General features: G+C 55.8%; 7 protein-coding genes across 7 annotated transcripts; 2 read left to right on the forward strand and 5 right to left on the reverse strand.

Moving 5' to 3' along the window:
* Positions 1 to 400: 400 nt before the first annotated feature.
* On the reverse strand, positions 401 to 1,585 carry BGZ61DRAFT_534105 (uncharacterized protein; the record flags this gene model as incomplete). Its single annotated transcript, XM_046254093.1, has 1 exon — positions 401 to 1,585. One exon carries the CDS (start codon positions 1,583 to 1,585, stop codon positions 401 to 403), a length of 1,185 nt encoding a protein of 394 aa, XP_046102979.1.
* Positions 1,586 to 7,687: 6,102 nt separating this feature from the next.
* On the reverse strand, positions 7,688 to 8,426 carry BGZ61DRAFT_454706 (uncharacterized protein). Its single transcript, XM_046246266.1, has one exon. It carries the CDS (start codon positions 8,153 to 8,155, stop codon positions 7,796 to 7,798), a length of 360 nt encoding a protein of 119 aa, XP_046102980.1. The 5' UTR covers positions 8,156 to 8,426; the 3' UTR covers positions 7,688 to 7,795.
* Positions 7,688 to 9,080, reverse strand: BGZ61DRAFT_519232 (uncharacterized protein). Its single transcript, XM_046252389.1, has 2 exons — positions 8,523 to 9,080; positions 7,688 to 8,466 (listed from the first exon to the last, which is right to left on the reverse strand). Exons 1-2 carry the CDS (start codon positions 8,676 to 8,678, stop codon positions 8,167 to 8,169), a joined length of 456 nt encoding a protein of 151 aa, XP_046102981.1. The 5' UTR covers positions 8,679 to 9,080; the 3' UTR covers positions 7,688 to 8,166.
* A 3,556-nt stretch (positions 9,081 to 12,636) lies between these two features.
* Positions 12,637 to 16,114, reverse strand: BGZ61DRAFT_534107 (uncharacterized protein; the record flags this gene model as incomplete). The annotated part of the gene is made up of 3 exons (XM_046254094.1): positions 12,637 to 14,555; positions 15,046 to 15,738; positions 15,832 to 16,114. 3 exons carry the CDS (start codon positions 16,112 to 16,114, stop codon positions 12,637 to 12,639), a joined length of 2,895 nt encoding a protein of 964 aa, XP_046102982.1.
* Positions 16,115 to 16,604: 490 nt separating this feature from the next.
* BGZ61DRAFT_479694 (uncharacterized protein) lies at positions 16,605 to 17,163 on the forward strand (the record flags this gene model as incomplete). Its single annotated transcript, XM_046249126.1, has 2 exons — positions 16,605 to 16,613; positions 16,672 to 17,163. 2 exons carry the CDS (start codon positions 16,605 to 16,607, stop codon positions 17,161 to 17,163), a joined length of 501 nt encoding a protein of 166 aa, XP_046102983.1.
* A 122-nt stretch (positions 17,164 to 17,285) lies between these two features.
* Positions 17,286 to 20,150, reverse strand: BGZ61DRAFT_534109 (uncharacterized protein; the record flags this gene model as incomplete). The annotated part of the gene is made up of 6 exons (XM_046254095.1): positions 17,286 to 17,745; positions 17,807 to 18,160; positions 18,219 to 18,550; positions 18,611 to 18,909; positions 18,985 to 19,489; positions 20,079 to 20,150. 6 exons carry the CDS (start codon positions 20,148 to 20,150, stop codon positions 17,286 to 17,288), a joined length of 2,022 nt encoding a protein of 673 aa, XP_046102984.1.
* An 887-nt stretch (positions 20,151 to 21,037) lies between these two features.
* BGZ61DRAFT_495224 (P-loop containing nucleoside triphosphate hydrolase protein) lies at positions 21,038 to 25,604 on the forward strand (the record flags this gene model as incomplete). Its single annotated transcript, XM_046250846.1, has 10 exons — positions 21,038 to 21,136; positions 21,413 to 21,600; positions 21,664 to 21,718; positions 21,801 to 22,399; positions 22,460 to 22,886; positions 22,943 to 23,098; positions 23,154 to 23,721; positions 23,780 to 23,946; positions 24,016 to 24,545; positions 24,611 to 25,604. The coding sequence occupies 10 exons, from the start codon at positions 21,038 to 21,040 to the stop codon at positions 25,602 to 25,604; spliced, it is 3,783 nt and encodes a 1,260-aa protein (XP_046102985.1).
* Positions 25,605 to 25,898: the final 294 nt, after the last annotated feature.

The raw sequence follows: 25,898 nt of genomic DNA on the forward strand, positions 1-25,898 counted from the left end.
ATGTGGAAAAAAAGGGGAACCAGGAACAGAAAGTAGTCAAGACCGTAAACTGTAAGACCGCTAACGATGACCGTGACCGGTAAAAAAAGGGGGGTAGAAAACATAGGAAAAGCCCAACGGGAGGCCAAATTGCTCAAGCCATTCTTGCGCCCCTGGTGAAGGGGAAAACAAGTCACAGAAGTGAGACATCGTATAACAAATCGCTAGATGCAATGGAGTTCGCCGTATTCGTAAAGGAGAATAAAAAGTCGTAAGTAGAGCTGCATACCATCAGGAACTTCAGATGAGTTGATGAAGGTAAGATTTATCAGGGTGTGCCGTATCAGGAGACGTGAAGCATATCCAGTGCCTTGTCGTTTAAGGATTGGCCGGTAGAGAAAGGTGAGAGTGATTATCGCGTTCACAGGTACTGGCGTACCCACTCGGCGTCTAGCCACCCGACCTTGTCAAAGGCGGTCCACAGCTTTGAGGCCTTATTAACGTCAATCTTGCATGCCTGCTGCGCATCCGTCTTGCGGAACTCTTTGCCGTTGCGCAGACACTGCAGTCGTCGCTCAAAGATGCGTCGCTTGCTCGTCAGGTACGTGGCGCAGTCAAGTCTCAGATTGCCCGCCAAAGTCAGCTCGTCGGGATGCAGGAGCATGGCGTGAGGATCGCCACTGAGATCAATCGGCTGACCCTTCCAATCAACCTTGAGGCTGTTGGGTCGGCTCGGGAGCGAGTTCAGTGGCGGGCAGTAGTTGGGGAGCGCCTTGAAGTCCTTATCCTCACGGTTGGGGGCGACAATCCTTCGGGAAGGTTCAGGGGTCGCACTAACTCTAGGCCTGGGGGCAGCGGGTCGCATGGGGCCGGGGGTGGTGGTGGTGGTCGCGACGGGGTGGGTTCGGATCGGGCGCGGGGCAGACTGGGGTTTCGAGACCCGGTCGACGCGCTGTGATCGTGGGGCCTTAGAAGCGACGACAGGCTTGGCCGCAGGCAGGATTGTATGGTATCGCTGTGCACCAGCTCGCCGGTCGGCCTCGAGAAGGGCGCGCTCCTTGCGCAACCATGCCTTGCGATTGGCTGTGAAGTGCTTCATGACCTGCGACCGGAAAGTGAGGGCGAGCTCGTAGTCCTCTCGCTTAGGTGGCAGCACTCCTGCGAAAGACGCCCGCGATCGGGCCAACACATGGTCGTCGACAATGCGGCGGTGATCTTCGAGCTCGGCTGGGGCGAATAGAGGCGGCTGGGCCGGACTGGATAGGATGTTGTCCTCGACGGGATAGAGGAGAGGATCCTTGACAGCCTGGGACGGAGGAGTGGCCGGGGCCTCGGTGGTGGAAATTGGCTTGCTGTAGGGAGAGATGGGCGGTGACATGGGCATCGGGTGCTTAGCTGAAGACGACTGTGCAATGCCCGCGGATGCAGACTTGCTCATCTCCGACTGATGGTGGTGATGGCTGAAGCTGTCCAAGACGGGGTCGGGGGGCGACATCAGGCTGGTGATGTCGAACTTCTTTGAGCCCATGCCCATTGAGGCAGTGGGAACGGCGGGAGGCGCCATTGAAGTAACCGCGTGGGTGTTGCGGGGGGAATTGTTTGCCATTGTGGAAATGGTGTTTGTGGAGGGATGATGAAAGGAAAACAGAGAAGGGGGAGAAAATAAGGATTGAGTTGTTGTAGTAGGAGTAGGGGTGGACGACGACTTGTTCTTGTCGAAAGTGGTGGAAGGTTGCATAGCGCACGGTGGTTTGTCAGCCAGGGATGGGCGACGGTCACCCTTTGTCACTGGGACTGACGTGGTTGGGTGGCGAAGCCCGTTCAACGGTTCGCGAATCCAAAGTGCAGCGCAGCGAAAGCGAGAGCCTCTTGTCGGTGTGAGTCTAAAAGTATGACTCTGCCTGTTGGGTTGGCGTGTGTTTGTGTGCGAAGCGTATTGCCTTTGATGTTATAGGCCCCAATTAGGCACTCGCTCGCTGTGAAACAGGCAGCAGGGCTGAGGCGGAGGCGATGGGCGGAGTTTAGGCGGGAGTGGGGGTGTGTTTGGGTGGTAAGACGCCCGTAGGACTCCGGAATTTAGGCGGCGGAGTTTAGAGAGGCCTGGAGCCGAAGATGCAGATTCTGTGAGATTCCGTGTTGGAAAACGGAAGGGGCAAAAGAGAAGAGGACCTTGGACGGGAGAACCGGACCAGTGGTGCCCGTGGGCCAAAGTGCTTTTATTAGTATGTTGAGTTGTGAGGAGAGGACAGTTGAGACGGAGCACAATGGTGGCTGTTGCTGTAAGTGGATGGGGTGATGTGATCCAATTGTCTGGGCGCCTGAATACGGCGGGGGGTGTTTGTCGTTCAATGGGTAACAACAACCGTATGACGGCGTGCGGTGCAATTGTTGCGATGGGGCATCCGATTGTGAGATGGGCGAATAATGGGCAGCATGGGCAGACTGCGGCGCAAATGGTGCTCAACTGGCGACACTTGCTTGAGCAAACGGGGGGCTGTCGGAGGCCCAAGCTGGCGCTGTCGATGCGTGGCGGACCGGGGTTTGCGAGTGGTGGGACGGGGACCGTATGACTTTTGACGACAATGACTCTCCAGCTGGTCGTCTAGGCAGTCAGTTTGCACGGCGACCTGACGACTTTTGGGTCGGGCGAGGATGATGATGTGGCAGACAGCCGAGCCCAGGGTTGGCGCAGGGTGCTTCTGCGAGAGACGGGGATCTGGGGACCGCGGACGGACAGCCGATTCGACTGGCCTGCTCTCAGGGGGGGTGATTGATGAATTTGATTGATTGAATTGACTTGAATTGGGATTGGGATTGATCGATTGATTTGAGGCGATGCGAGCGATGCGATGCGATGATGAATTGATTTCACTGAAAATTTGGGGGGGGCGGTTTGCGCGCGTGTGCGCATACAGAGCCACACACACACTGGACAACGCAGACAACGCACACAGGGGGGGTGAGAGATCGCAAACACACGTAAGAACGAGGCGAGGCAAGTTGAGGTTGGTATTCCCCAGTGATTGAGATTGACAGAGAGATTGTGTGAATGGAGTTGAAGAAGAAAGAAGGAGACAGGCGAGAGGAGAGAGAGGAAGAGAAGAAGTACTGTGTGCGGCTGTCACACCCCTCAGCGACCAATGTCCGATTGGGAATGGATTGGGTCGCAACAGGAAACCAAACTTGTGAGAGGTCAGAGTCGGAGGAGGGTCCGAATGAACAAGCCTGGCTGGTGGGCGATGGCTAATACACCGGCGGGCAGACAGGTGTAGGCGTAGGAAGGGCAGCAGCGTCCTCAACGCAGTAGTCAGAGAAGAGGGGAGGGGGTGGGTGTGGGGGTGCAAGTGGAACGAGATATCGATTGATGATGGTGATGATGGCCGGTCCTAGCGATGCGATGCAGCGGGGGAGATTGGCGCCGGCTGGGTTTCTCTTTGTCCGAGATGGAGATTTGGTTGAGTGTTGGCGGACGGTGGTGAGAAAGGAAAGGAGAAGGGGAGGGAAGGAGAGAGAAGAGAACGGACGGAGAAGAGGGTGGTACAAGACGGAGGTGATGACTGATGAATTGGACGGGGAGTGATGGGCAATGGGCAATGGCTTTCTCTCTCACACTTTGTGTCTGGCAACCTTTGCTTTGGCGACCCTTTGCTGTGATGGACCGCGCGCTCACACACTTCGCTCACACTCACGGACGGCCGACATTATGAGGTGGCGTCCTGTGAGAGCAGGAGGCAGGGCGGGAAGGAGGGAGGGTGGGTACCCTCGCATCGACCAGAGTGGAGCTGAGTCGGTGGGGAGGGTGTGAGCGGAGGGATGGGAAACGTGGGTTGTGAGTGCGAGTGCAGCAGCAGGGACAAATATTGTGACTATGCGACCACGATGCAACGATGCAAGATGCGATAATCCCACCCCCCCTTTCTGCCTCTTGGCCTCCCTGGCCTCCCTGGCCTCCCTGGCCCCCAAAAAGAATAGGCCAGAAGGACGCTGTGGCCAATGGACCCCACCCAATGGATCCATCGCGGTTCCTTCCTTCCTTCTGTGTGCGCCCCCTCCTCCTTTCCCCTTGCACCGCTGCCCAGCGCTGGCTGGACCGCAGGGCAGGAAGGGAGGGACAGAGGCTGACGCTGGACCTGGGCTGCCTGCAGGCGCCTGCATGCTCTGTAGGCTACTGCAGTTCCCAGTAGCAGTTTGCCCAGCGCCCGGTTCCCAGTTTCCCTCCTGTTCACGGGCAGGCGGGCAGCCACAACCATCAATGGCAAGGGCATAAAGGGGGCCCCGGCGCATTGGGGTCCTGGGCTGTGAATTGTTCATCCCGACATCTACTTGACCGACGGCGCAAGCGCGCAATGCGCTGAAGGAGACCCTTTTGGTGGCATGGCACGGCATGGCATGTCACCCGTCATTGTAAAGGCGACATCGGGGCACACTTTGGAATCAAAATCGACCTGCTACGCCCACGCCCCTCCTCCTCGTCGGTCAAGCCAGTCAGGTGTGAATCGCACCCTCCAAACGCCCAAGATCCAGGTCATCAGGGGACCGCCCATCAGCCGCGGGGCGTGTGATTCGTGATGCGCCCCCAGGCTGACCCCCCAAAAATATCCATCAAAGTGTGGCTGCTGTTGCTTCCCTTGTCATCCTCTCATAGAAGTAGGCTGCCTTGTCTTCGGTGGGCAGTCCGTCGTGCGACAAACCCCCTCCTCTGTGTCCGTGTCTCTCACTCATGTCGCTCGTGTCTCTCGTGTTTCCCGGCCACCTCTCCCCAGTCAATTGCGCACCAATTGCCAAACCAGCTTGGGACTTCAGCTGGACTGTCTACCCTCCATGTCTCGCATTACCTTTTGCGCTGTAGACATGACTGGCTTCTTGGTCTATGCCTGTTCAATCACTTGCGCAGTGTCTCTGATTGTGCTGTGCATGTGAAAGTCCATGTCTGGGTTTGTTGTGTGAGTGGGTACTTATGGGTGGAGCACAATGACGAAGCGAAAGGGCTCAAAGAGAGAGCGAGGGGTCCGAAATGGCGGAGAGGAAGTGCTGCAGAGTCGGCCAGAGGGCCCAGGACTGACGAGTCCTAGGACGTGCATCCGCCGGAGTCCAAGAAGCGCCAGGCAAAGACAGCGACGCCCGGCCATGAACCATGCCAGGGCAATTGATGCGCATTAGTGGCCGATGGAAACACCGACTAAGATGAGGCACTGCATGCTTACCTTCCCTCCTTCGTCAGAACACACAGCAAGAGATGGGGGTCGGACGTGATATTGGCTTGTTGGCTTGTTGGCTTGTTGGCCGGCTGGCCAGCTGGACCCTGCGGGGGAGGTTGTGGGAGCGGCTGATGGGAAGAGAGCAGCCAGCCAAGTCGCCCAATTCCTCGTCTTGAGGCTGCAGCTTGTCCAAAGTGTACGCGCGCATCGCGTGCCAGCCACGGTAGACTTCGACATCCAGCCCTTCAGCCATCCAGCCATCCAGCCATCCAGCCAGCCATGTCCAGCATCCAGCCCTCCATCTTGCTCACCAGGGCCGCTCGTGGCTTGGTCAGGAAGGGCAATGTTCACGAGCCCCGGCGCCAAAAAGCTTCCCAAAGGACGATGAGTGATCAGCCTCCGGTCCTCTAGTCGTCTTACCTCCCATCCACTACCCATCCCATCGCGTCCCATCGCGTCCTCCCAATGCGCGGCCAAGTTACTGGCGGCAGATGCGCGTCGTGCCTTGTCCACCGGCATAACACCAAAGACACATGCCCATGCCCATCGAGAATAGGGTCGCACTGATAACTACCCGTCTGTCAATCATGGTCAGTCGGGCCACGCCACAAGGGGACCACGGCCCACCACCACCATCAACAAACCTGACCCAGGACCAGTAACTCCATCCATCTAGGCTATCTATCCGTATCTATCCGTCTATCGTCTAACTTACCCGTCAACCCGTCTCTTTCCTACGCGATTGCGCTCATCATCACCATCGCCGTCTTCGGCTGCTTCGCCATCCGGACGTCTCTACCCCTCACGTTTCTTTTTTGGGTCAAACATGGTTTCGCCCAAGGAGAAAATACCGAGCATGGGGGCGCATCGGAGGGGTGTGGTTGGTTCTCGGGGGGCGTGTGCTCTTTGCTTGTGACGGCTGTGTCTTGAACTACGAACCTAGCCGCTCCTCTTTTCGGCGCCCGATGCCCAATGGTTTGGATGCTGGGCGCCAACCGCTTTCGCTCTATGGCTGGTTATGCGTGTTATGTGCTTGTGTTTGTGTCTGCTCTCTCAATGTCTTGCACTCTCAACAAGAACAAGCATCATAGTGTACCGCCCCTCATCTCATCTCGTCCGCCGTCTTGGTCCTCCGCCGCCTCCCCTGCCTTGTCTTGCGTGCCCTGGTCTTCACACTCAACGCCCCTCTGTCAATGGGTCAAAGGACCTAGTTAGCGCGTTCTGGGTTCAACATTAGGCACGTATTAGGTTTGCTGACGGAGCATTTCGAAGGCATTCATTCATCCATAATCGCCCGCCATCCACTAACACCTCTACCAACCAGTCTCCCCCCCCCCCATGCCAGCCGGCCAAGTAGGTACACATCCCACAATATGTCGAACGAGTTACGTAGAGCGTATTGATCCCCTAGCAGGACTCTTCCTGGGCGGGTTTCCCTGGGTTTGGGTTATGCTGTAGCTTGTGCCGCCCGCCCGCTTGGCGCGCTGCATCTCGTCAATCGGGCCCGCTTCCAGACCCTTTGTTTTGCACCCCCGCCCGCCAATGCCAAATATCAATGCCAATGCCAATGCCAATGCTCACCGCGCCAACGACTTCATCTGTGGACAACTTCATTGTTGTGGCGCTAGTGCTGGCGCAAACGTGAGAGCAGCAGGCTCATCAATTACAGACTGTCCTGTGGTACGGGTTCTGCGACCTGCGTCTTACCGCGAGTGCCGTCTCGCACGCCGAGCTGGGCTACGCAATTCATTGGAGCCTGTTCGTTTGTCCCGTCCCATGTCTCCTCTCCCGCCTCCTTTTCCGCCTCCGCCTCCGCCTCCGCCTCCGTCACCCCCGTCCTCGCCATCTCATCTCCCACCTGCCTTGAACAGGCCCTGCGCGTAACTGGTTGCTGGAGGGGAGGTGGCAGGCCTCCGCCTTCAGAATGAGCACAGCGAAGAGGCAGGCTATCCCATCAGATCAGCCTAGGCAGGGCATGTATGTACTTCTATGCTAGATTCCGTATTCCGTATCTATCCCGTACCAGGGTACGGAGGGCCCTTTCAAAAGTCTTGTCCAAGCACTAGCAACGCCACATCCATTTATCCCTGTCAGGTACCTGAGGTACATGAGGTTATGGCACACTCGTTCGCTTATCCGCTATAGCCTCTGTAACTTCAGGGGTAGTAGGCGCTGCTGGCCAGGATCTAGCGGTTGCTGGTGTGCTGTAATCAGCTATCTTTCAGCGCTTGGGGAAATCAAGAAGTACTTAGTGTACTTACCCTCGTGATGATTGGTTGACTTACTAGCGTCGTTTTTTCCTCTGGACAAGACTTTTGAAAGGGCCCTCCGTACCACCGCTGCCAATTCCAAATTGCCCTCTCTCGCGTGTACTAGGGACTTCTTAGGCGTACCGAGCCCTGCTCCTCTAACATCCCCTGCCTCTCCTGCTCTACCTGCTCTACCTGCCCTACTCTTGGGTACTTTGGACTCTTCCTGACCATCCTCCCGCCCTCTCTCTCCCCACGCACCGACGATGTGAGTCACAGGATATGGAGAAACAGGCTGCGTCCGCCTCAGACGCACACTAGAGGCCGAAACAAGGCCTGGCGCCAGGCCCTCCTCGGATTAGTGGCTGTTCATGGATGGGTCTTTTGAGGCCCATTGGACCCTTTGGGGCCATCTAGAGCCATTTGGGGCCATGGCAGGGGGGCAGCTGCACTGGACGGGGGGGTGGCGTGGGCTATCGATAAGAGTCCGCCATCTCCACAGCGCACAGCCCAATCCAAGCGGGGATGCCTACATCTGATGGGATGGCTTTTTATTGCACATTTCCAATTGCCAACGTCATCATCCTTGACCGGGCCATGGCATGAGCCGACATAGGTAGTAGGACGGCGGATTCGGGGGCGTGGGCTTAGGCTTGATGCAGAACGGAACGCAAAGAAGAAAAGGAAGAAGAGAAAGAGAACGCAGTCAACTGCGAGGCACTGCCGCATTTATTCGCTGTTCAATGGGTCGTTGAATGCTTCCCAGCATCCCATCGCATCCTGTCGCATCCTGTCGCGATGGGGGAAACTGGGGTGCTGGGATGTCTCCCCGTCGCAATTGGATGTCCGGCGGCGCAAACTTGGCCCGTGGCAATACTTCGCCTTCCAACGCACCAGACTGCCAAGGGCAATATACTTCGTACCGCCTCCTCATCGGAGTTGACGGGGTTATGCTTCCCCTCATTCCCAACTCCGAGAGAGCGAACAGGTCCGAGTAAGCCGGCGCGCGCGCGAGTGCGAGCGCGAGCGAAGCAAACAAACTAGACGGGCCGTAATTATAGGGGAGGTGAAATTGATCACATCAGCAAGGAATTACCCAACTGGGGGTGACGGATTGGAAGGATGAGCCATCCGAGCCGAGAAGCCAGCCGAAGCCTTTTTTGATGCAGCCAGCCTGGGTCTGGATCGCATCCCCGCCATCAACCAGTGCAGCACTCACAACACATTTGCATAGCTCTGCACATCCACCCATGCCGTTCAACGTGCAGGGGCAAGACGGAGGCCAACACAGCCAAAAAGAATCCACCGTCCCGATATTTCCCCATTCTCAACCCGGATTTCTACCTCCTGGTAAGAGGGAGGTTGCCTCCCGTCGGTGTCTTTTGCTCCGGAACCCTGGGAGCGAACTGGGGTGATTCCGGCAGCATCTTGTTCTCTCTGCCACAGTGCTCTCTCTCGCACACCCCTCCACAGCTCCATCCCACGTCCTAGAGTCAGTCTTGTCTGTTTGGTGGTGAGCACTGGAGGACCACATGACCCCCCTTTTACGTCCCCAGGCCTTCTCCGTCCTCCTGTGGCAGGCATACGTTATCAGTATGGTAGGTAAGACTCGATATCGCGGCCTCCCTATGGTTCACATGTGCAGAGAGACGTGCCAAGGCAGGGACGCCTTCCACCCACCACCACAGTGCTGGGAGGGCTGGTCCGCGGCCTGGGGTGCCGAACTTCCAATCTTTCCCCTCCTTTGTGAAACGGCCCGCTCGCGCGCACCCTCCATCAGTTCTAATGGGCGATCGTGGTGGCTGATTGCTCTGGTAGGCAACCCCAACGGGACCGGAAGGGTAACAGGCAGAGCATGACGGGGACGGGTGACGCTAGCACCTGTCACTTGACCGCCTCGGTCTGAGACAATGAAGTCTGAGCCTCTCTCTAGTGTAGAGCCTGAGTTTGAGTCTGAGTCTTGCGGGTGCTAGTGTGAGTTACTATCGGGAAGAATTGGAACAAAGGGCCATGTGAGTTCTCTGGGCGGTTACGTCAGTGGGCGGCGACCTTGTCGTCACCTTCCCTCCGTTTTCCTCCCACTTGCAACTGATAACTGAGGGCGCCTTGCGCGTCTAGGACTCCCGGAGAAGCACGTCAGGGCATTCCTCCCGATGGCCCCTCCGGCAACGAACGGTCGTCGTGCACCCACATACGCCCAATGGGTCTAGACACAGGTGCTGTGAACGGCGGGCAATCGAGCGTTTGCATGCGCTACGGAAGACGTCATGTAGCCATGCCTCGTTTGGCCTGCGCTTGCTGCGCGCGCGGGCGTGATCGTGGCCATTTCCATTGGTATTGACATCGGTATTGGCATTGGCCTTGGTATTTGGCGTTGGAGGCTTTGGGGTTGTTGGTGAGAACCCCGCCGTGACAGTTTCCATACCCCACCCCCATCACTTCATGTGTTCGTAAATGGTGCATGGTTAGGTATGTCTCTGAATACGTGCGTATCAAGAGCTTATCAGTCTGGTGACTGCAGTTGTCCCATGCGCAATTGTCTCAAGCATGTCTCTCTCTGATGTCTTGCATTGGAATGAGTTGCAGGATGGGTCACTTGGTGCCGTTCCTTATCGTTTATCACCCCTCCTTCCCTTCAAAGTATCTCAGTCGTCTCCATCACCCCTCCCGTCGGTCTTACCTTGGTAGGTACGGCTATCAATGTTGCTATGGCTGTTGTTGCGCCTGCCCCTCCTAGTAAACAACCTTCTTCTCAATCCTCATCATACAACGTCCTACAAACTCGAGAGAATTTTGGTTCCCTATTCTTCGTCCTTTGAGGCTTTTTTTCCTTCATCACGTCTTACTCCCCCTCAATGCAGTGACGAAGCATTTATTTCAAACTATTGATGCACCATCCAGCGTAGGACGTCTATGACCGGACATCCATCGCCGGCCAGGCAAGCGCCTGCGCCAACACCGCGACCAGCACCACACCTGCGCCAGCACCAACACCAGTACAACAAGTGCTGCGCCGTCGCCGACTCCCCCAACCCTCCCCTCAATGGAAATGGAGCCAGAGATCCGGTCCTCGGCATGCTTTCCGCCCAATGGTTCGGTTCCCCGCCGCTCCGGTTAGATTCGGGCCGCGGTCACGGATCTCCCACGTCCGAAGCGTTGTTGCAGTTGCAAAGCATTGCAAAAATACAGCGAAGTAATTCGGATCAAGTACCGACCTTGTCCGTGTCCAGGGCGCTCGCTGTCTTCTACATCAAGTAGTCCTCGCCAAGGATGTGCCCATCTAGCAAACCACAATGATGCCGCTTACAACAACACAACGGGAGTGGTTATAATCTCACTCCCCTCCCGCAGGCGCCATGCTACTCCACTGTCCGGAGCCACCTCCATCAACGGACGGCCCCACCGACCGAGCCTAAAGCTGGAGCCCTGCTGCGAGCTGCGAGAGAGTCGTGGCTACGGCATCGGGGCGGGGATGGAGGGGTTGACGGTCCAGACGGTTGCGAACAACAGCACAAGCAGCAGCAGTATGATGCATTCCAATGCCAATGACTCCCCAATGGCCCCAGCACAGGCCCAATAGACGGTGAGTGAGTCGTTCCATGCAAAGTCCCAGCCTAGGCGGTCAAGCGCAATGCAGCGCAGCACCGCACATGGCGCATCCTCCAGAGGCGCCCTCCAGGCGTAAAGTACCGTGAATTGGCGGCGTTTTTGCGTCAATCAATTCAACCCGCCTGCAATTCTGACGTAGCCAGAGCCCTTCCTCGGCGCGTGTCGCTTTTTGCTTGGCCCCATCTCTAGCCCCGCTGAACCACCAAGACCATCCATCCACGATTCTTTTTACGTCCAGGTTGGCAACTCTGGTCGCAGGGCCAGGCCCTCCTTCTTTTTTTTGCCTTCCCCTGGATGGATGGCTGGCGTGATGCGCTGTCAGTACGACAGCCGAGCATCATGCCGTGGATCCAGCTGCATGAGTTGCAATCTCGCGGGCCCGGCATGCCACCCCTCTACCATATCCAGCCTCTCCCGTTTACCCCCGCAACAGTCGATCATGTAACTGTCGACGCCTGACTCGAGGGAATCGTTTCAGATGCCCATCGTCCGAGCCCAGCTTTTGTTGCAGAAATTTAGGCCATGCGGTGGGGATAGGCACTTTACGAAGTACTTTGCAGCATTGCGGAGCATTGGCAGTGGCAGTGGCGGTGGCATTGGCATTGCATTCGCCTCATTTCTTCTCGTTGTGATTCTATAAACTGGGCGGCGTTACTTAGATGCTCCCGGTTCAGCCTCGGCGTTATTGCCTTTCAAGCCGGGCAGTCTATTCAATGCCTACGGAGTACCTTAGATGCACTCCGCAGCAATGTGCGTGCAATGGGTGTGTGCGCAATGTCGGTTGCTCTGCTCACGTTGCCGAGTGGTTGGCCTCACTTCTGCTCTGCCTACACATTTGCGCCTCAGCGTACCAGAATTGACTTTGCACATTTCTGGCTGCGCGCCCAACCAAGTATTGACGGGAAACCCCTGTCTCTTTGCTTCAGCCTTTTGTCATTGTCATACCAGACCAGTCATCTAGGGCGGACGGTGTTGCGAAAAGTGCACCAGTCTCGTGTGCGCCACCAGGTTCCGGCTTCCTTTTGATCGTCGCCTAGCGCAGGGATGCACCCTCACACCGAGACGCCATGAATCCTGGCTTTGCCTGGGCGTGGTCCGTGTCAACGTCGTCGTGGTCACATCTGAAGTCGGCGCATTGTTGGGCAACAGCGCCGTGCTGCCTCTCAAGCGTTCAGTGTCGAGAGTCAAGCCATCATTTGCCAATGGTTCCGGGTGCCTCACCACCAGAACCAGGCTCCTGGATGCCACCAGAAGTAGTGCGCCACCACTTCATGATGTATTGTATGGGTACGCGCAGCCCACGCTCCGATCCCCTTGCGTGTAGCACGAGCTTGATTGTCGCCTGGCATTCATCTGGGGGTTAGTGTTGTACACAAGCCGTGAGATCAATGCGTTGCTCGAGAAAACACTAGGCACCCGGAGACTCAATCTGAGGAGCACAGGACTGCGCGTAGCCCAATCTGTGGAGGCATACTTCGCCATGGCGGTCCGAGGCTAGAGTCGTCTGCCTTGATAGCCAACCAGCATGATGTGGCGATAGCCACCACGGCCTGGATCCAGCCCTCTCGTGATGCTCCAATATGATGCGTCCGTAGTGTCCGTCATGTAAAGTCGTAGACCATCAGGCTCTCACGGCCATCGCGCGCCTCTTTGAGCACAATGACCATCTCGTCATCGAAACCAACCCAGTTCCTACGGTCCTCCCACTCGGCAAGGTCCAGCCCCAGCGTTTGCGCCTTGGTGTCTTGCTCATTGCTTCTGCCAGTGCCACTTGCGCCGTCGCCGCCGTCGACCATGTCGTCCGCGTCATCAGCCGGCTGCCTAGGCCGGACTTCAATGCTGCTGCCTCCCACGCGGCCTTCCAGCTCCCACACGCGGATCTCATCCCCGCGCGTGCTAATGCTCACAGCCTTGCCCCGGGGTGTGATCTCCGCGTCCGATATGCCTGACGTGTGGCCCCATAGGCGTATCCCAGGAGACAGGCTCAGTGAGGTGGCTGTTGATGTGCACAAGTGCAGCACCAGCGTGTTGTCTGGCAGCGTGGCGAGCAGGTATGGGTGACTGTAGCAGAGAGTCGTGAGGCCAGGCTGTGAGTCATCGGGCGGTGGCGGACGTGGACGTGAACTGCGAGGCGGCGGGCTGAGGGAATGCGGGGGAGGAGTCGTGCTGCCGCTGTTGACCCCAGTCTCGATGGGGAGGGTGTAGGCGAGGCGGGAGGAGAGGCTGTCGGTGCCTGACGGCGAGGGCTTGATGTGGATGTCTTGGACACCGATACACCAGCCATTGGGGGTGAGAAAGGTGTAGGCGATAGAGGCGCTCACAGAGGCGGCCATCCGGCGGATCGAGAGCGCGATGGGCTGATGTGTAGTGTGCGAGGTCAGCGAGGTGAGTAGGTAGGGAGGTGGAAGGTCGAGCCGTCTCCCATCCATCTCTGGAAGCTTCGCCTTTCCAGTCGTGTCGTGAACACTCTCCGGGCGTTGCCCCTCGGCATCCTCAACCTCATCGCTAGAAAGTCGCGCGGACTGTCGGTTAAAGGTATATAGCGAGATGAGGCCCGCGCTGGTGGCCGTCAGCACATGAGGGTGGCCGTATGCCACAGCGACAAGCTCCCCATTACAACTCTTCTCGTGCCGGTATCTCCTCGTCAACTGCCCCTGCTTCGCGTCGAGCCTCCATATCCCGAATCCTCCGTCGGCGAAACCAACCACGATATCGACCAGGCCACCTATCTGTCCCTGTTCGTCCACTGCTAGAGAAATGGGCGTATTTCCATCGTCCGAGTCATCTTGTCGTAAGTCCACCTGTGCGATCAGCCGTCGAGTTCGTAGATCCCACGCTCGCAGCCCCGACGCCGCATCCCCCGTCACGGCGATGCCCTCGACCACTTTGACGAGCGTCTTGTTCTGCCCCGCCACGTCCTCCGAGGCATCTCGCACGCTGACCTCTTCTACGGCGCACTTTCCGCGCGCCCAGTTATGACGCAGTTTGTACTGCCTTTTCCAGTCGATGCTCCCACCATGCTCTGTCTTGGTCTCGTCCTGCACGTCCACCAATCCTCCTCTCCGTCCCCAACCACCATCCGCCCATACGGCCCTGCGCGCTGAGTACTGAAGCTTCGGTCCGCGACTAGAAGGCGACACGGTGCCGGCACCGGCCCCGACGCGGAAACCTGGGATGCGCAGTGCCCGCGGGAGGACGAAGCGAGTATAATAGTGCGCGCGCCAAAGTTGGGAGTCGGCGGCGAGGCGACGAAGGCGGCGCGACACTGGCGCGAGGTCGAGGAGAGTCGTGTCGCTCAGAAATGACAGTATTCGCACGAGGAGCTCGTCGGAGAGGGTGGAGAGGATGTCGCGGGAGGGAGGGCGGGCCGTCACCGGCATCGGCGGGGAGACTCGAGGCCGTTTTGGATGGAGGTGGTCATGGTGGATGTGGTCGTCTGCTTGGGAGACCGAGATCTTCCGCTTAGAGCCCATCTTGTGGGTGACCTTCCAAACTGCGCAAGTCCAAGGCTGCGTGGCAGCTGAGGAACGTGTAGTGTTGGAAAAGTTGAGGATATAGGTAGATGAGAAATGTCGGTGGCGATAACTTGGGGGCCATCGATAACGGTGCGTCATCCCGCCTTACCCTATACCTCAGAGAATAATGTACTTTTTTTCTCCATTATTGATCATTATTGATTACTTCTGTTCTAGTAGTGGTCTATTCTCTATATATTTTTTTAGAGTTGTGATGTGAAGTGCTTCGTTGTGTCGACGACTTGTGGTTGCTGATGATAGCTGAGTGAACTTGATTCTATTTGGTGTATTCGGTATATGATGTAGCTTATCTACCTATATTCCATCTCCCTTCCCTATAATATTGGGTATTTCCATAATACACATGTAAAAAAGTTTTCCCATGTTCGACCTAAATGAATCCCAACTCCGTCGCACAATGTGATCCGTCTTATATCTTCTAACACGAACTTGGTCATAACCCGATCGTCTCAAACATATCATCATACACCTTACCAACCCACCCATCTGTGAGCCCTCCTCTTGCGACAACGGCCAAGCCTCCGACTGCCCACAGCGCCGCAAATCCGGCAGCAACGCCGTGAAGCCCGGCCCAACTTCTCCTGCGGTACTTCTTTCTCTTTTCCACCACGACAGTCCCGGTTCGCTGTACCTCCTTGGTGGAAGGCGCAATCCCAAGCCACTTCGCTTGACCCCAGATCATATGTCCGCACCCCACGGCTAGGAGTCCAATATAGGCGATCTGAGAAATAACAGGATGTCGGCCGAAACAGTGCGCGACGTAGGCAAGGCCAATGTTGGAGCTATCCCCCTCAACTTGCAGTGGTAGGACACGATTGGCGAAGACATGAGCGGCGTAAAAAACGGTGAAGGCGTAGCCGGATATCGAGATGTAGCTGAATGACGGCCACGGCGAAGCTGTTCCTGGCATGGCTCCCCCGTATCTCCTCAAGTTCTGTGACCTTCTCAGTAGGCGCAGGGTGATTCCCGAGCCAACGTGCGCTATCACGGGGAGGGCGACTAGGATGGGCTCGGTGAGTGACGTCTGGTATACCTCTCGGGTCATGAGGAGGTAATTCTCGGAACCCGCGACGGAGCGTGTGATGGCGGGGATGAGGGAGACGTTGGCGAGGTGGAGAGAGGTGAAGAAGCCCATGGCGTAGCTTGAGAACTTTTGGATTCGCATCACTGTATTGGCATAGTCGGTCAGCGCAAAGCTCTTAGATTAGTCGGGCAATTGCAAGTGCAGTCGCAATCGCGCCGGGCTCTCGGGAGACGAACAGTAGAAGATCGGACCAGGGCCGGTGGCTGTGGTATTTGCGGACGCGAGACTTGCGCTCGCACTCAAACCAGGAGCCCCGGTGGAGGGAGCCTTTATTGAGACTGCGCTGCCGTCCATGTCGTCGTCTGCGAACCCATATCGTTGGTTCCCACCGCTGAGCTCTACCGGGATGTCGCCGTCGATGAGGATCGGGGGAGAGTCGATGGGTTCAGGGTCGAGCTGAAGTAGGGGCATGAAGCTCTCCTGGGAGGCTTCACGATTGGGCGACTTGTCCGCTTCCATAGTGCCGACCATTCGCCTGGGAGAGAGAATAAATGTAGCAGTGGGAAAGTTCTCGAGACAACGAGAACGGAGGGACGGGATGGTGGGGATGAAGTTGGATTAGCGCCTCAACGCTCCGTTGAGCCCTGCAGAGATAGAGTGAATGACCTTCTCGACCCCGGACATGGCCCCTGGCAAGGGCCTAGAGAAATAGTAGGACAGTGACGTTTATCGCTGCGAGACCCAACGAGCACCCACTGAAGCCAGGGGGCCCAGGTCAGCAAAGCACACTCGGACTCGATTGGCTAGCCCACTCAGCCCACCAAAAGACCCCGGAAATGCCCCGCTCTAGCTGGATTTCGCTTAGTTCAGGGAGCTCCAGGGTAGCCTCAGAGTTGATCCGAGTTACATCGAGCCCCGACCTGAACCTTCAATTTCCAACGTCATTCGCGATTCTCTTCGGCCTGAACTCTTACAAGTACCCACAACCATAGCGGCAACGCACGACACAATGCCTCCAGTAAGAAAACCGTCTAGCCATATGCCATGTCTCCTCGCGTCGGCTAACCACCTTCCAGCGACACCAGACACTGCCTCCCGCGCAGACCTCCTCCGCGCGTGCGGCTCAGAAGTCATTCTACTGCGCTCTGTGCTCCAAGGGCTACTCGCGCATGAACGAATACGAGGCTCACCTGAGCAGCTACGACCACAGCCACAAGCAGCGACTTAAGGATATGAAGGCCATGGTCCGCGACCCCAACGCCGGCTCCCGTGCTCGCAAAGCAGAGGCCAAAGCCGACGGGCTCGTCAGCATCAAGCTGGCCGGACAGGACGCTGCGAATACCACCGGAGCAGGAGGCTTTAAGAAAGGGGGCTTCAAGAAGAGTGGTTTCAAGAGTGCCTTCACGCGCGTTGAGGGTCCTGCGAGTGGTCCTGAAAAGGCTCCCAAGCCGACCAACGTCCTGGAGCCTCCTACAGTGAACCCTGGTCTGCAAAAGGGCTTGTCCGAGGAGAGCGACACCGAAGACGAAGGCTACGAAGTCTACGACCCCAGGTTCCCTACGAACTGAGGCGGTAAACTCGCCGCAGCATACGACCTTTACCTGAGAGAGCGCCTGAGCACATTTCGCATCTTAACCAATGTTGAGTCGGGTGTATTTCTATAACCATTAAATCCCGTACCATCGGGCATCTACATCGACCCAGGCTGTGGCCACTGGGGGCCACCTATTTGCGATATGTCTTGTTCCAGCAATCCGAGCAAGTTTCGACTTCCAGAGAACCATTCTGCCATTTGAGACACCTGTGAGCTCCCGGCTGCCGCTCCGCTGGCTTGGTTCAAAGGGTCCATCGGCGTCTGATCTTCTGTTGGCATGAATCCTAGCTGGCTGAGGTACAGGTCAAATTCATCACCGATTGGGATCATTGTCTGGTCCTCCTGTTGATGCGATTTTGCCTGCACATATAGCGTGGCAACGTTGGTCATTACGTGGCATAGGCGCCACAGCTTTTTCATTACCTCAGACAAGTCGGCCGCTACTTCGAGCGATTTGGTGAAGTCCTGGAGAAGCTGGAGGTCTTCTAGTGACGATGTTTCGATGACATAGCAAAACAAAACGAAGAAGGGGCTGAAGGGTGTCAACAGCAAGTTCCTATGAATCGAGATTAGTCACCACTGCGCTGGATCGAGCTCCGGACTTTTCGGGCACTTACCAATGGACATAGATGGCTTTTGCATAGGCCTCGCGCCGAACTAGCTCCATGCAGTCCAGGTGTTTTTGCGTCGCCCGGCGCGCTATTTCAACGCACTCGTCGCAGAATCTGCTCAAGGAACCTTCTGGGGCGGGGATGGCTCGATATACGAGTGTCATTGTCGATAGCAACTGTACTTCGTCGCCTTTGACATGGATATCAACAAGACGGGATGCTTTTACCCTCTCGAGGGAGGCAACTGCGATTTTCCGAACTTCAGACGCCTCTGCCTCTAACTGGCGACACTGGGCCGCTAGCACTCGAGCTCGTTCGGCGAGTTCGGCTTGTGGTCGTGCTAACGCATCTGGACTATAACTGTAGAGTTGTTAGCAGGTATTCTCGGAGTCTGATGACGTTGAATGGGATGACGAACAGTTGCACATAAATGTCGCCCTGAACGATTGCTGTCTTGAGCCACATGAGGGCGATGCCCGATGTTTCATCGCCCATCATGCCGTCAAATACAAAACCCCGGGGGATGTCGATGTCCCAGTCCTGGATCATAGGTGCGCGCCCCAGTCGCAGGGCGAGCGCCTTATCAGTGGTATATATGTACCAGAATAAGCCTGATTTGACCTTGTATTGCTCTGGGTCTGACTTGCAAGCGCTCTTGCGGTGGAACCCGGCCGTCTGACAGATTTGTGCGGCTGCACTATTTAGATGCCAGGCCACTGACGGTCGGGATACGTCAATTGCATACATGGTCTGCAAAAGTTAGATATTTTCATTCCTAATATCGCTGAAGCGTATACCCAGGTTACTTACCCCCAAGAGAAGAGCTTGCACGGTTTCGACCTTATTGGACATGAATAGAGACATGTTGGCGAGCGCAGTCTCGAGATTGACTCGACATATCTGGATGTAGGGCTCATATTCTTCCTTGGTTGCCTTATCGGGAGCGAAGGAGTGCTGCTCTAGGAACATATAGTAGAGCCCGGCATTGACGATGACGAAAGTTGAATCAGCGAAGTCTTCAGTGGGGAAATAGACCATCCGACACAGGCTAGAAAAGTCTGCGACTCCGACGAAGTAACAAATGAAAGTGAAGAGACCAGGAGGTGCAGCTTGGTGAAGCATTAGTATCGAATCGAAACATGGGAATACCGTTGATAAACAGTACGGATGGAGATGAAGCATACCTCGTATGCTCTTGAGAAGGGTCACGACGATATCCATGGGAGGCATCCGAAGCTGAGCCAGTCCGCCTGCGGGCATTGGCTGTTGTAGGGGGAAACGAGGACCATGACTGATGGACTGCCGGTTCTGCAACTCGACGAGTTGCCTGAGGTTGGCCAGACCCTCTCGCATGTATGGGTCGACATCCTGCAACGAGGTACGCTCAACAGCGTGCTCGAGAAACTCGCTGGCGAAGGTGGTGTGGGCGGCAAGGGTCGAGTCACCACCAAAGGCCGACTCACTGTCCGAGCTATCATCGCCGACAATGGTGGAGGCGGCGACGGTGTGGATTCCGGTGGTATGGCCGGACTGGGGAGTCTGGAAGCGGAGGCCGCTGTCGGGGGTGGAGGAGCTGTGGCGGACGGAGAGATCCCTCAGCAGGGTCTCGATGTTGGCGAGCCTGAGCTCGATTTGGTCAATCTTCTTTTCACTATTGGCGGGCGGCACATCATGCCATATCGTCAGCTCCTGGGGTCCTGGTTGGACAGTTGGGGGAGGGATGCAGAAGAGGGTGGAGGGTACACGGACTATTGGGACGAGATGAGGACTCGTTGCCGGGGCTCCTTGACCCTCTGACCTACACCGGTTGACGAGCAGGTGCGCTTTGCGACCCGACAGTTGGAACAGGGGAAGTATTTGTCGCAGCGGATCTAGAGGGGGCACAACTAGTGTTATTCATCATGGTCGATCTGGTCCACCCAAGCCCGCAGCCATGATACCTCCCTCTTCGAGGCGAAGAACTACAGTTGCAGATATATTTCGGATGGATGTGCTTGTGCAAAGGTGTGCATGGGAACTAACCTTGCGTAGGCGGCATTGATCACACTAGAGATGGCGATAAAAGAAAAGTGTCAGTCTATGTTGGTTTGTGTTTGTATCACGGGGTAGATGTAAGCATGGCATGGGCCTGGTGGTGATACGACTAGCCTCCGACCAAGGCGCCAGCACCGATGAACGGCATGTCAAACCACCAAGCCAGATGAAGCAGAATCATACAGCTCCTGGCAAAGCTGGGTAGGCGCCGTGCAGGTGATGTGAGGGGTCCAAATCAACTTACAGCTCGGCGTGTAGGGTCGTCGGAACCCGCGGACACAGTCGGCGCGGGGCCGAGACTGGGCTGTTGCTCCATGCGGTAACTGCGGGGATGGCGGGGAAGAAGGTGAGGGAAACGAATGAGGAGTTTTGCAAGAAGAGGTTGAACGGAGATAGAGAACTGCTCTGAGCTGTTGCGTTTCTCAATGGCGAATTTTTTTGTCTCTTTTGGGGGCGGAATGCGCGGGAACTGGATGGCGACTGTGAGAGGGTTTGCGTGTCTGTGGGTGGTGAGCGGTGGTTGATGAGTATTGCTGCTGCCTTTTCCCCAGCGGTTCGGGGCCCGCGGAGCTCCGGGACGCGGGCCAAAAGGGCGGAGCCGGAGCCGGTTTGAGGTGGCCGGCGAAGGGGAATAAGCAGAAACTCCTGCTCTCATTGTACAACTATTGGCTCTATTTCCTCCGGGACCTGAGCTGGACTTATCCCTCTCCACCTCAATCAGGCAACAATGAATTTCTTTTTACTTTGTAGATATCCACCGTCATCGTCCGACTCTCATGTGGGCGGGCACAGGACTCTAGAAGTCCTACTGATGGTGTCTGGCAGACGTCCCCACCCAATTTCTATGTGGACAAGTGCCATGCCATGGTTCAGCTTTGGCTGAATTATTCCCCCGACTTGGCAGCGCCTCTGGCCAAGTAAATGGGTGGCTTGGTACTAATTAAGTTGCCTGAGCCGACTCCTCGCATTCAATCGTATTCGTCGTGTTGACGCAATCAAAACCATGCCCGCGTGAACCACGAAACCTTTTCCTTTCCCTATCTGCGTTCCGGTATCGTCGTTGTTCATCCTTGCCAAGGATCCAGGATGGCTACGCAACAACAAGGGCAGTCGGAGAAGCTCCCACCCGATCAGCGAGATTCGCGCGAGGAGATGCAAATTCATGGCAACTGTGTGTCCATCTCGACTAATCAGCAACATGAGATGCAAGTCGATAGCGGTACTGTAGGAGACCAGTCAGATGGAGATGGCGGAGGCGACGGAAAGGATCAAAAGAAAGACTCTAGCTTCAAGTATTACTTGGTAAGTTTGTCTGCTCATTTGTTTTGCTTGGTTGCATCGTTTTTTCGCACCTTGACCCGAGATATGCAACAAAATACCACCCCATGTTCCTCCAGGACTGCGCCTGGAAACTAGAATCAAGTTCATACTACGCATTTTCCGACTCGATGGACTGAAGCCAACCTACACATGCCCGAGAACCCCCATCCTGTAAAGCAAAGAGCGCCGCTCCGTTAAAGCTACTAGCTGCCGTACTGTATCCATCCATTCCATGTTGCTGACAAGTCTGCTCGGCAGCGCGTCTTCACGTACAACGACCTTCGAGGATGGATCTTCAACGTCCTCGCCTTCATCGCCATGATCGCCGCGGGCACGTTGCTGCCTATCATGGACGTTGTCTTTGGTAAATTCATCAACGCCTTCAACGGCTTTGTCAATGGGACGCTGTCTCCAGCAGGCTATCGGTCTGAGGTGGGCAAGTACAGGTACGCCCTGGTTTCGCTTATGCTTGTATTCAATGGCCGGCATGGAGACTAACTCGTCTTCAGTCTGTATTTTGTCTATCTGTTTGTTGCCAAGTTTGTTTTGACTTACCTTTGGACAGTAAGTCTGCATTGTTGCTCCTTTTTTGGTGTTCCTCTTTGGAATTATCGATCTTGCTGACCTCGTCTCCGTCTATTTGTAGATGCTCATCTCCATGACCTCCATCAGGACGACCAAAGCTCTCCGCATCGACTTCGTCCGACAGACGCTCCGACAGGAAGTTTCCTTCTTTGACTCTCCCTCGTCATCTATCTCGGGCCAGATCACCACCAATGGAAACCTCATCAACCATGGTATCTCCGAGAAGCTCGGCCTCATCATCACGGGCCTGTCGACCTTCGTCACGGCCTTCATTGTCGCATTTGCCGTGCAGTGGAAGCTGACACTTATTGTCATCTGCATCATTCCCGTTAACGTCGTCGTCACCGTGGTTTGTGTAGTCATTGACATTGGTTACGAGTACGCCATGTTCGACATTTACTCGCGCTCAGGCTCCCTGGCTGAGGAGGCTTTCGCGACCATCCGGACGGCCCATGCCTTCTGGGCCTTTCCCAAGCTGTCGAAACGGTTCACGTCTATTCTTGATGAGGCTGGCACGATCGGGGCGAAGAAGTCGTTGGTCTATGCTATTCTCTTCCCTACCGAGTTCTTCTGTATCTTTTCTGGATATGGTTTGGCTTTCTGGCAGGGCATCAAGATGTATTCGACAGGAGAGATTACACAGCCGGGTACAGTCGTGACGTGAGCTAACTGTTCCTGCCGTCCCATTCTTTACGTCTACTAACATCGTTCTATGTACAGCGTCATCTTTGCTGTGCTCGTCGCCGCCACAGCTCTCACCCAGATCGCCCCCCAGACTATCGCCATCTCCAAAGCAACCGCTGCTGCTCAGGAGATGTTCCAGATGATCGACCGGGAGTCCAAGATCGACTCGCTTTCTGAAGAGGGGGAGAATATTCCAAACTTTCGAGGAGATATCCAACTACGTGGTGTCCGCTTCGCGTATCCATCACGCCCAGACGTATCCGTTCTCCATGCACTCGACCTAGACATCCCAGCGGATAAAACAACGGCTCTCGTCGGCGCCAGTGGGTCTGGAAAGAGTACAATCTTTGGTCTCCTGGAACGATGGTACGAGCCGAGCGGCGGTTCGATCACTCTGGATGGTCATCCCGTTGAGGACCTGAACTTGAAATGGCTAAGAACAAATATCAGAATGGTCCAGCAGGTACAGTCGAAATAAAGAAACAATCGCTTAGAAATTCGTCCTGACAACGACTATAGGAACCGACTCTTTTCAGTGGCAGCATCTTCCAGAACGTCGTCGACGGCCTCACAGGTACCGACATGGTGAATTTGCAAGAGAACGAGAAGCGAAAACTAGTTATCGAGGCCTGTAAATCAGCGTACGCTCACGATTTCATCGAGCGGCTGCCCAGTGTCAGTATATATCTATCTGTCCTCGAAATAGAGATGTTGCTCACACCTATTCAAGGGATATGATACGTTCATCGGAGAGCGCGGCGCCTCGTTATCTGGGGGCCAAAAGCAGCGTGTAGTTATTGCCCGAAGCATCATCTCCAACCCCAAGGTCCTGATGCTTGATGAAGCCACCAGTGCTCTCGACCCCAACGCCGAGAAGATCGTGCAACAGGCCTTGAACAATGTTGCCAAGGGACGCACGATGATCGTCATTGCGCACCGACTTTCCACCGTCCGAGATGCCGACAACATCATCGTAATGGCCAAGGGCGCAACTGTCGAGCAGGGCTCACACAGCGAGTTGATTGGCTTTGGCGGTGCATATTCGAGGCTGGTCAGGCTACAGGACCTAGGACATGGCGGTGTCGCTCCCCAAGACGAGGCTGAAACTGACAAGGAGGAGCCACTTGCAGCCCTCGAGACAGTTCTCTCTCGAGCCTCGGCGCATGGAACTCACGACATCTCTAGTGACAAGCTCATTAACCATGGGCTTCTCAAGTGCCTCTTCATCATGGTGAAAGAACAGAGGTCCATGTGGTGGCCAAATGGGGCTGTCCTCATTGCAATTTCCGTGCTTGGAGGTAGGTCATTATACTCGCCGTGAGACTGGGAAAGGTGTGCTGACGTACTGTAACATAGGTTTAACTTATCCTACACTTGCTATCCTGTTCTCGAGGACCATGGATGCGTTTGCTGCCGTCGACGTGGCAAAGGGAAACTTCTACTCACTCATGTTCTTCGTCGTGGCCCTCGCTAACCTGGTGATCTATGCCACAGGTGGGTGGGTTGCTAACAGTATCGGCCAGGTGAGCTGAACCACACCCCAGGGATAATCACGACGATTTATAAAACAGGGCTAATATGTCTTGAATTAGTATGTCATGAAGGTCTACCGTGGTGAGATTTTCAACAACACGCTCCGCCAGGACATGACTTTCTTTGACAACCCCAACCACGGCACTGGTGCTCTCGTGTCACGACTGTCTACCGAGCCTACCAGCCTTCAGGAATTGCTTTCAATGAATGTAGCATTGATAATGATCAACATCGTCACCGTCCTTTCCAGCGCTATCCTTGCAATTGTGTACGGCTGGAAGCTTGGACTGGCCCTCGTCTTTGGCGCACTGCCTGTGCTTGTCGTAAGTGGCTACGCCAGGGTGCGCCTTGAGTACAAGTTCGACGATGACACAGCCGCGCGGTTCGCCAAGAGCAGTAACCTCGCATCTGAGGCGGTGCTAGGCATCAGGACGGTGTCGTCGCTGGCACTGGAGGGAGCTGTTATTGAGAGGTACAGCTCAGCGCTCGAGGGGCTAGCGAAGGAAGCTATCGCGAGCTTGGGTTGGAAGATGCTGTTCTACGCGCTCAGTCAGTCGGCTTCGTTCCTTGCCATGGCGCTTGGCTTCTGGTAAGTGGATGGCCATGAGCGAAAGGGATGCAACGAAGAACCAATATCCTAACGTGGCTCGATAGGTACGGCGGACGTCTTGTCTCGACAGGTGAGTACACGACTGACCAGTTCTACGTCATCTTCATTGGCGTTATATTCTCAGGCGAGTCAGCCGCCGTTTTGTTTCAATACACGACAAGCGTTAGTAAAGCACGCACCGCCATCAATTACATCCTCCAGCTCCGACAGCAGGTTGTGCTCCGAGATGACGAAGGAGATGAGAGAGATTCCTCGAGTAGTGCTTCTGAGAAGACGCTCGAAAAAAAGGGCCCCGAGGTGGTATGTGATGCCGTAGGCTTTGCATATCCCCGCCGGCCCAAGTTGCAAGTCCTTCAGGATATCGACATCAAGATGGTGTCCGGTAGTATGGTAGCCTTGGTTGGCGCATCCGGCTGTGGAAAGTCGACCATGATTGCATTGCTCGAGAGATTCTATGATCCGACAGTGGGCGAGCTTCGATCAGATGGCCAGAACATCAAGACCCGAGACCGTCGCCTCTACCGCCACGACATTGCTCTCGTCCAGCAAGAGCCCGTCCTCTACCAAGGCTCCATCCGCGATAACATCTCACTCGGCCTCGAAACCGGTATCCCTTCAGATGACGCCATCGTTGAATCCCTCAAGCAAGCTAACATATACGACTTTGTCGCCTCCCTTCCCGAGGGCCTCAACACACCCTGCGGGAACCAAGGTCTCTCACTCTCGGGCGGCCAGCGACAGCGCATTGCCATCGCGAGGGCACTGATTCGCAGCCCGCGCCTACTGCTCCTCGACGAAGCCACCAGCGCGCTCGACACGGAGTCGGAGAAGGTTGTCAAGGGAGCGCTGGACCGGGCCGCACAAGGACGCACGACTGTGGCGGTCGCGCATCGTCTAAGCACGATCCGGGACGCCGATGTGATCATCGTGTTCGCCAGGGGGCGGGTGGCACAAATGGGAACGCATGAGGAGTTGGTGGCCAGACGGGGATTGTATTACGAGATGGTCTTGGGGCAGTCTCTAGATAGAGAGGCTTAATGGGAGGGTGATAATGGCATAAAGGGGTTCGATATATAAACGACGCACAAAGCAGGGTCAAGGAAAAGGGGTGGATGGTCTTCTAGACCGGGTTTCTGGAGTTAGACAGTTGGAACAGCATTCGGCCTTTATATTTGCGGGAAGGGAAGGATCATCTCAACACAGCTATTCTCTCATATCAAGGATCAGCAACATCGAGACGCGTTCTCGGAAGCCGTACCGTCTTCCCTGGGTGCTTAGGGTCAACTTGCTGGAGAAATAGGGGACACCACTCAACCAATGTACAACACAGTT

This window comes from Ilyonectria robusta, assembly GCF_021365365.1.
Source record: "Ilyonectria robusta strain PMI_751 chromosome Unknown BGZ61scaffold_13, whole genome shotgun sequence".
Lineage (NCBI taxonomy): Eukaryota > Fungi > Ascomycota > Sordariomycetes > Hypocreales > Nectriaceae > Ilyonectria > Ilyonectria robusta.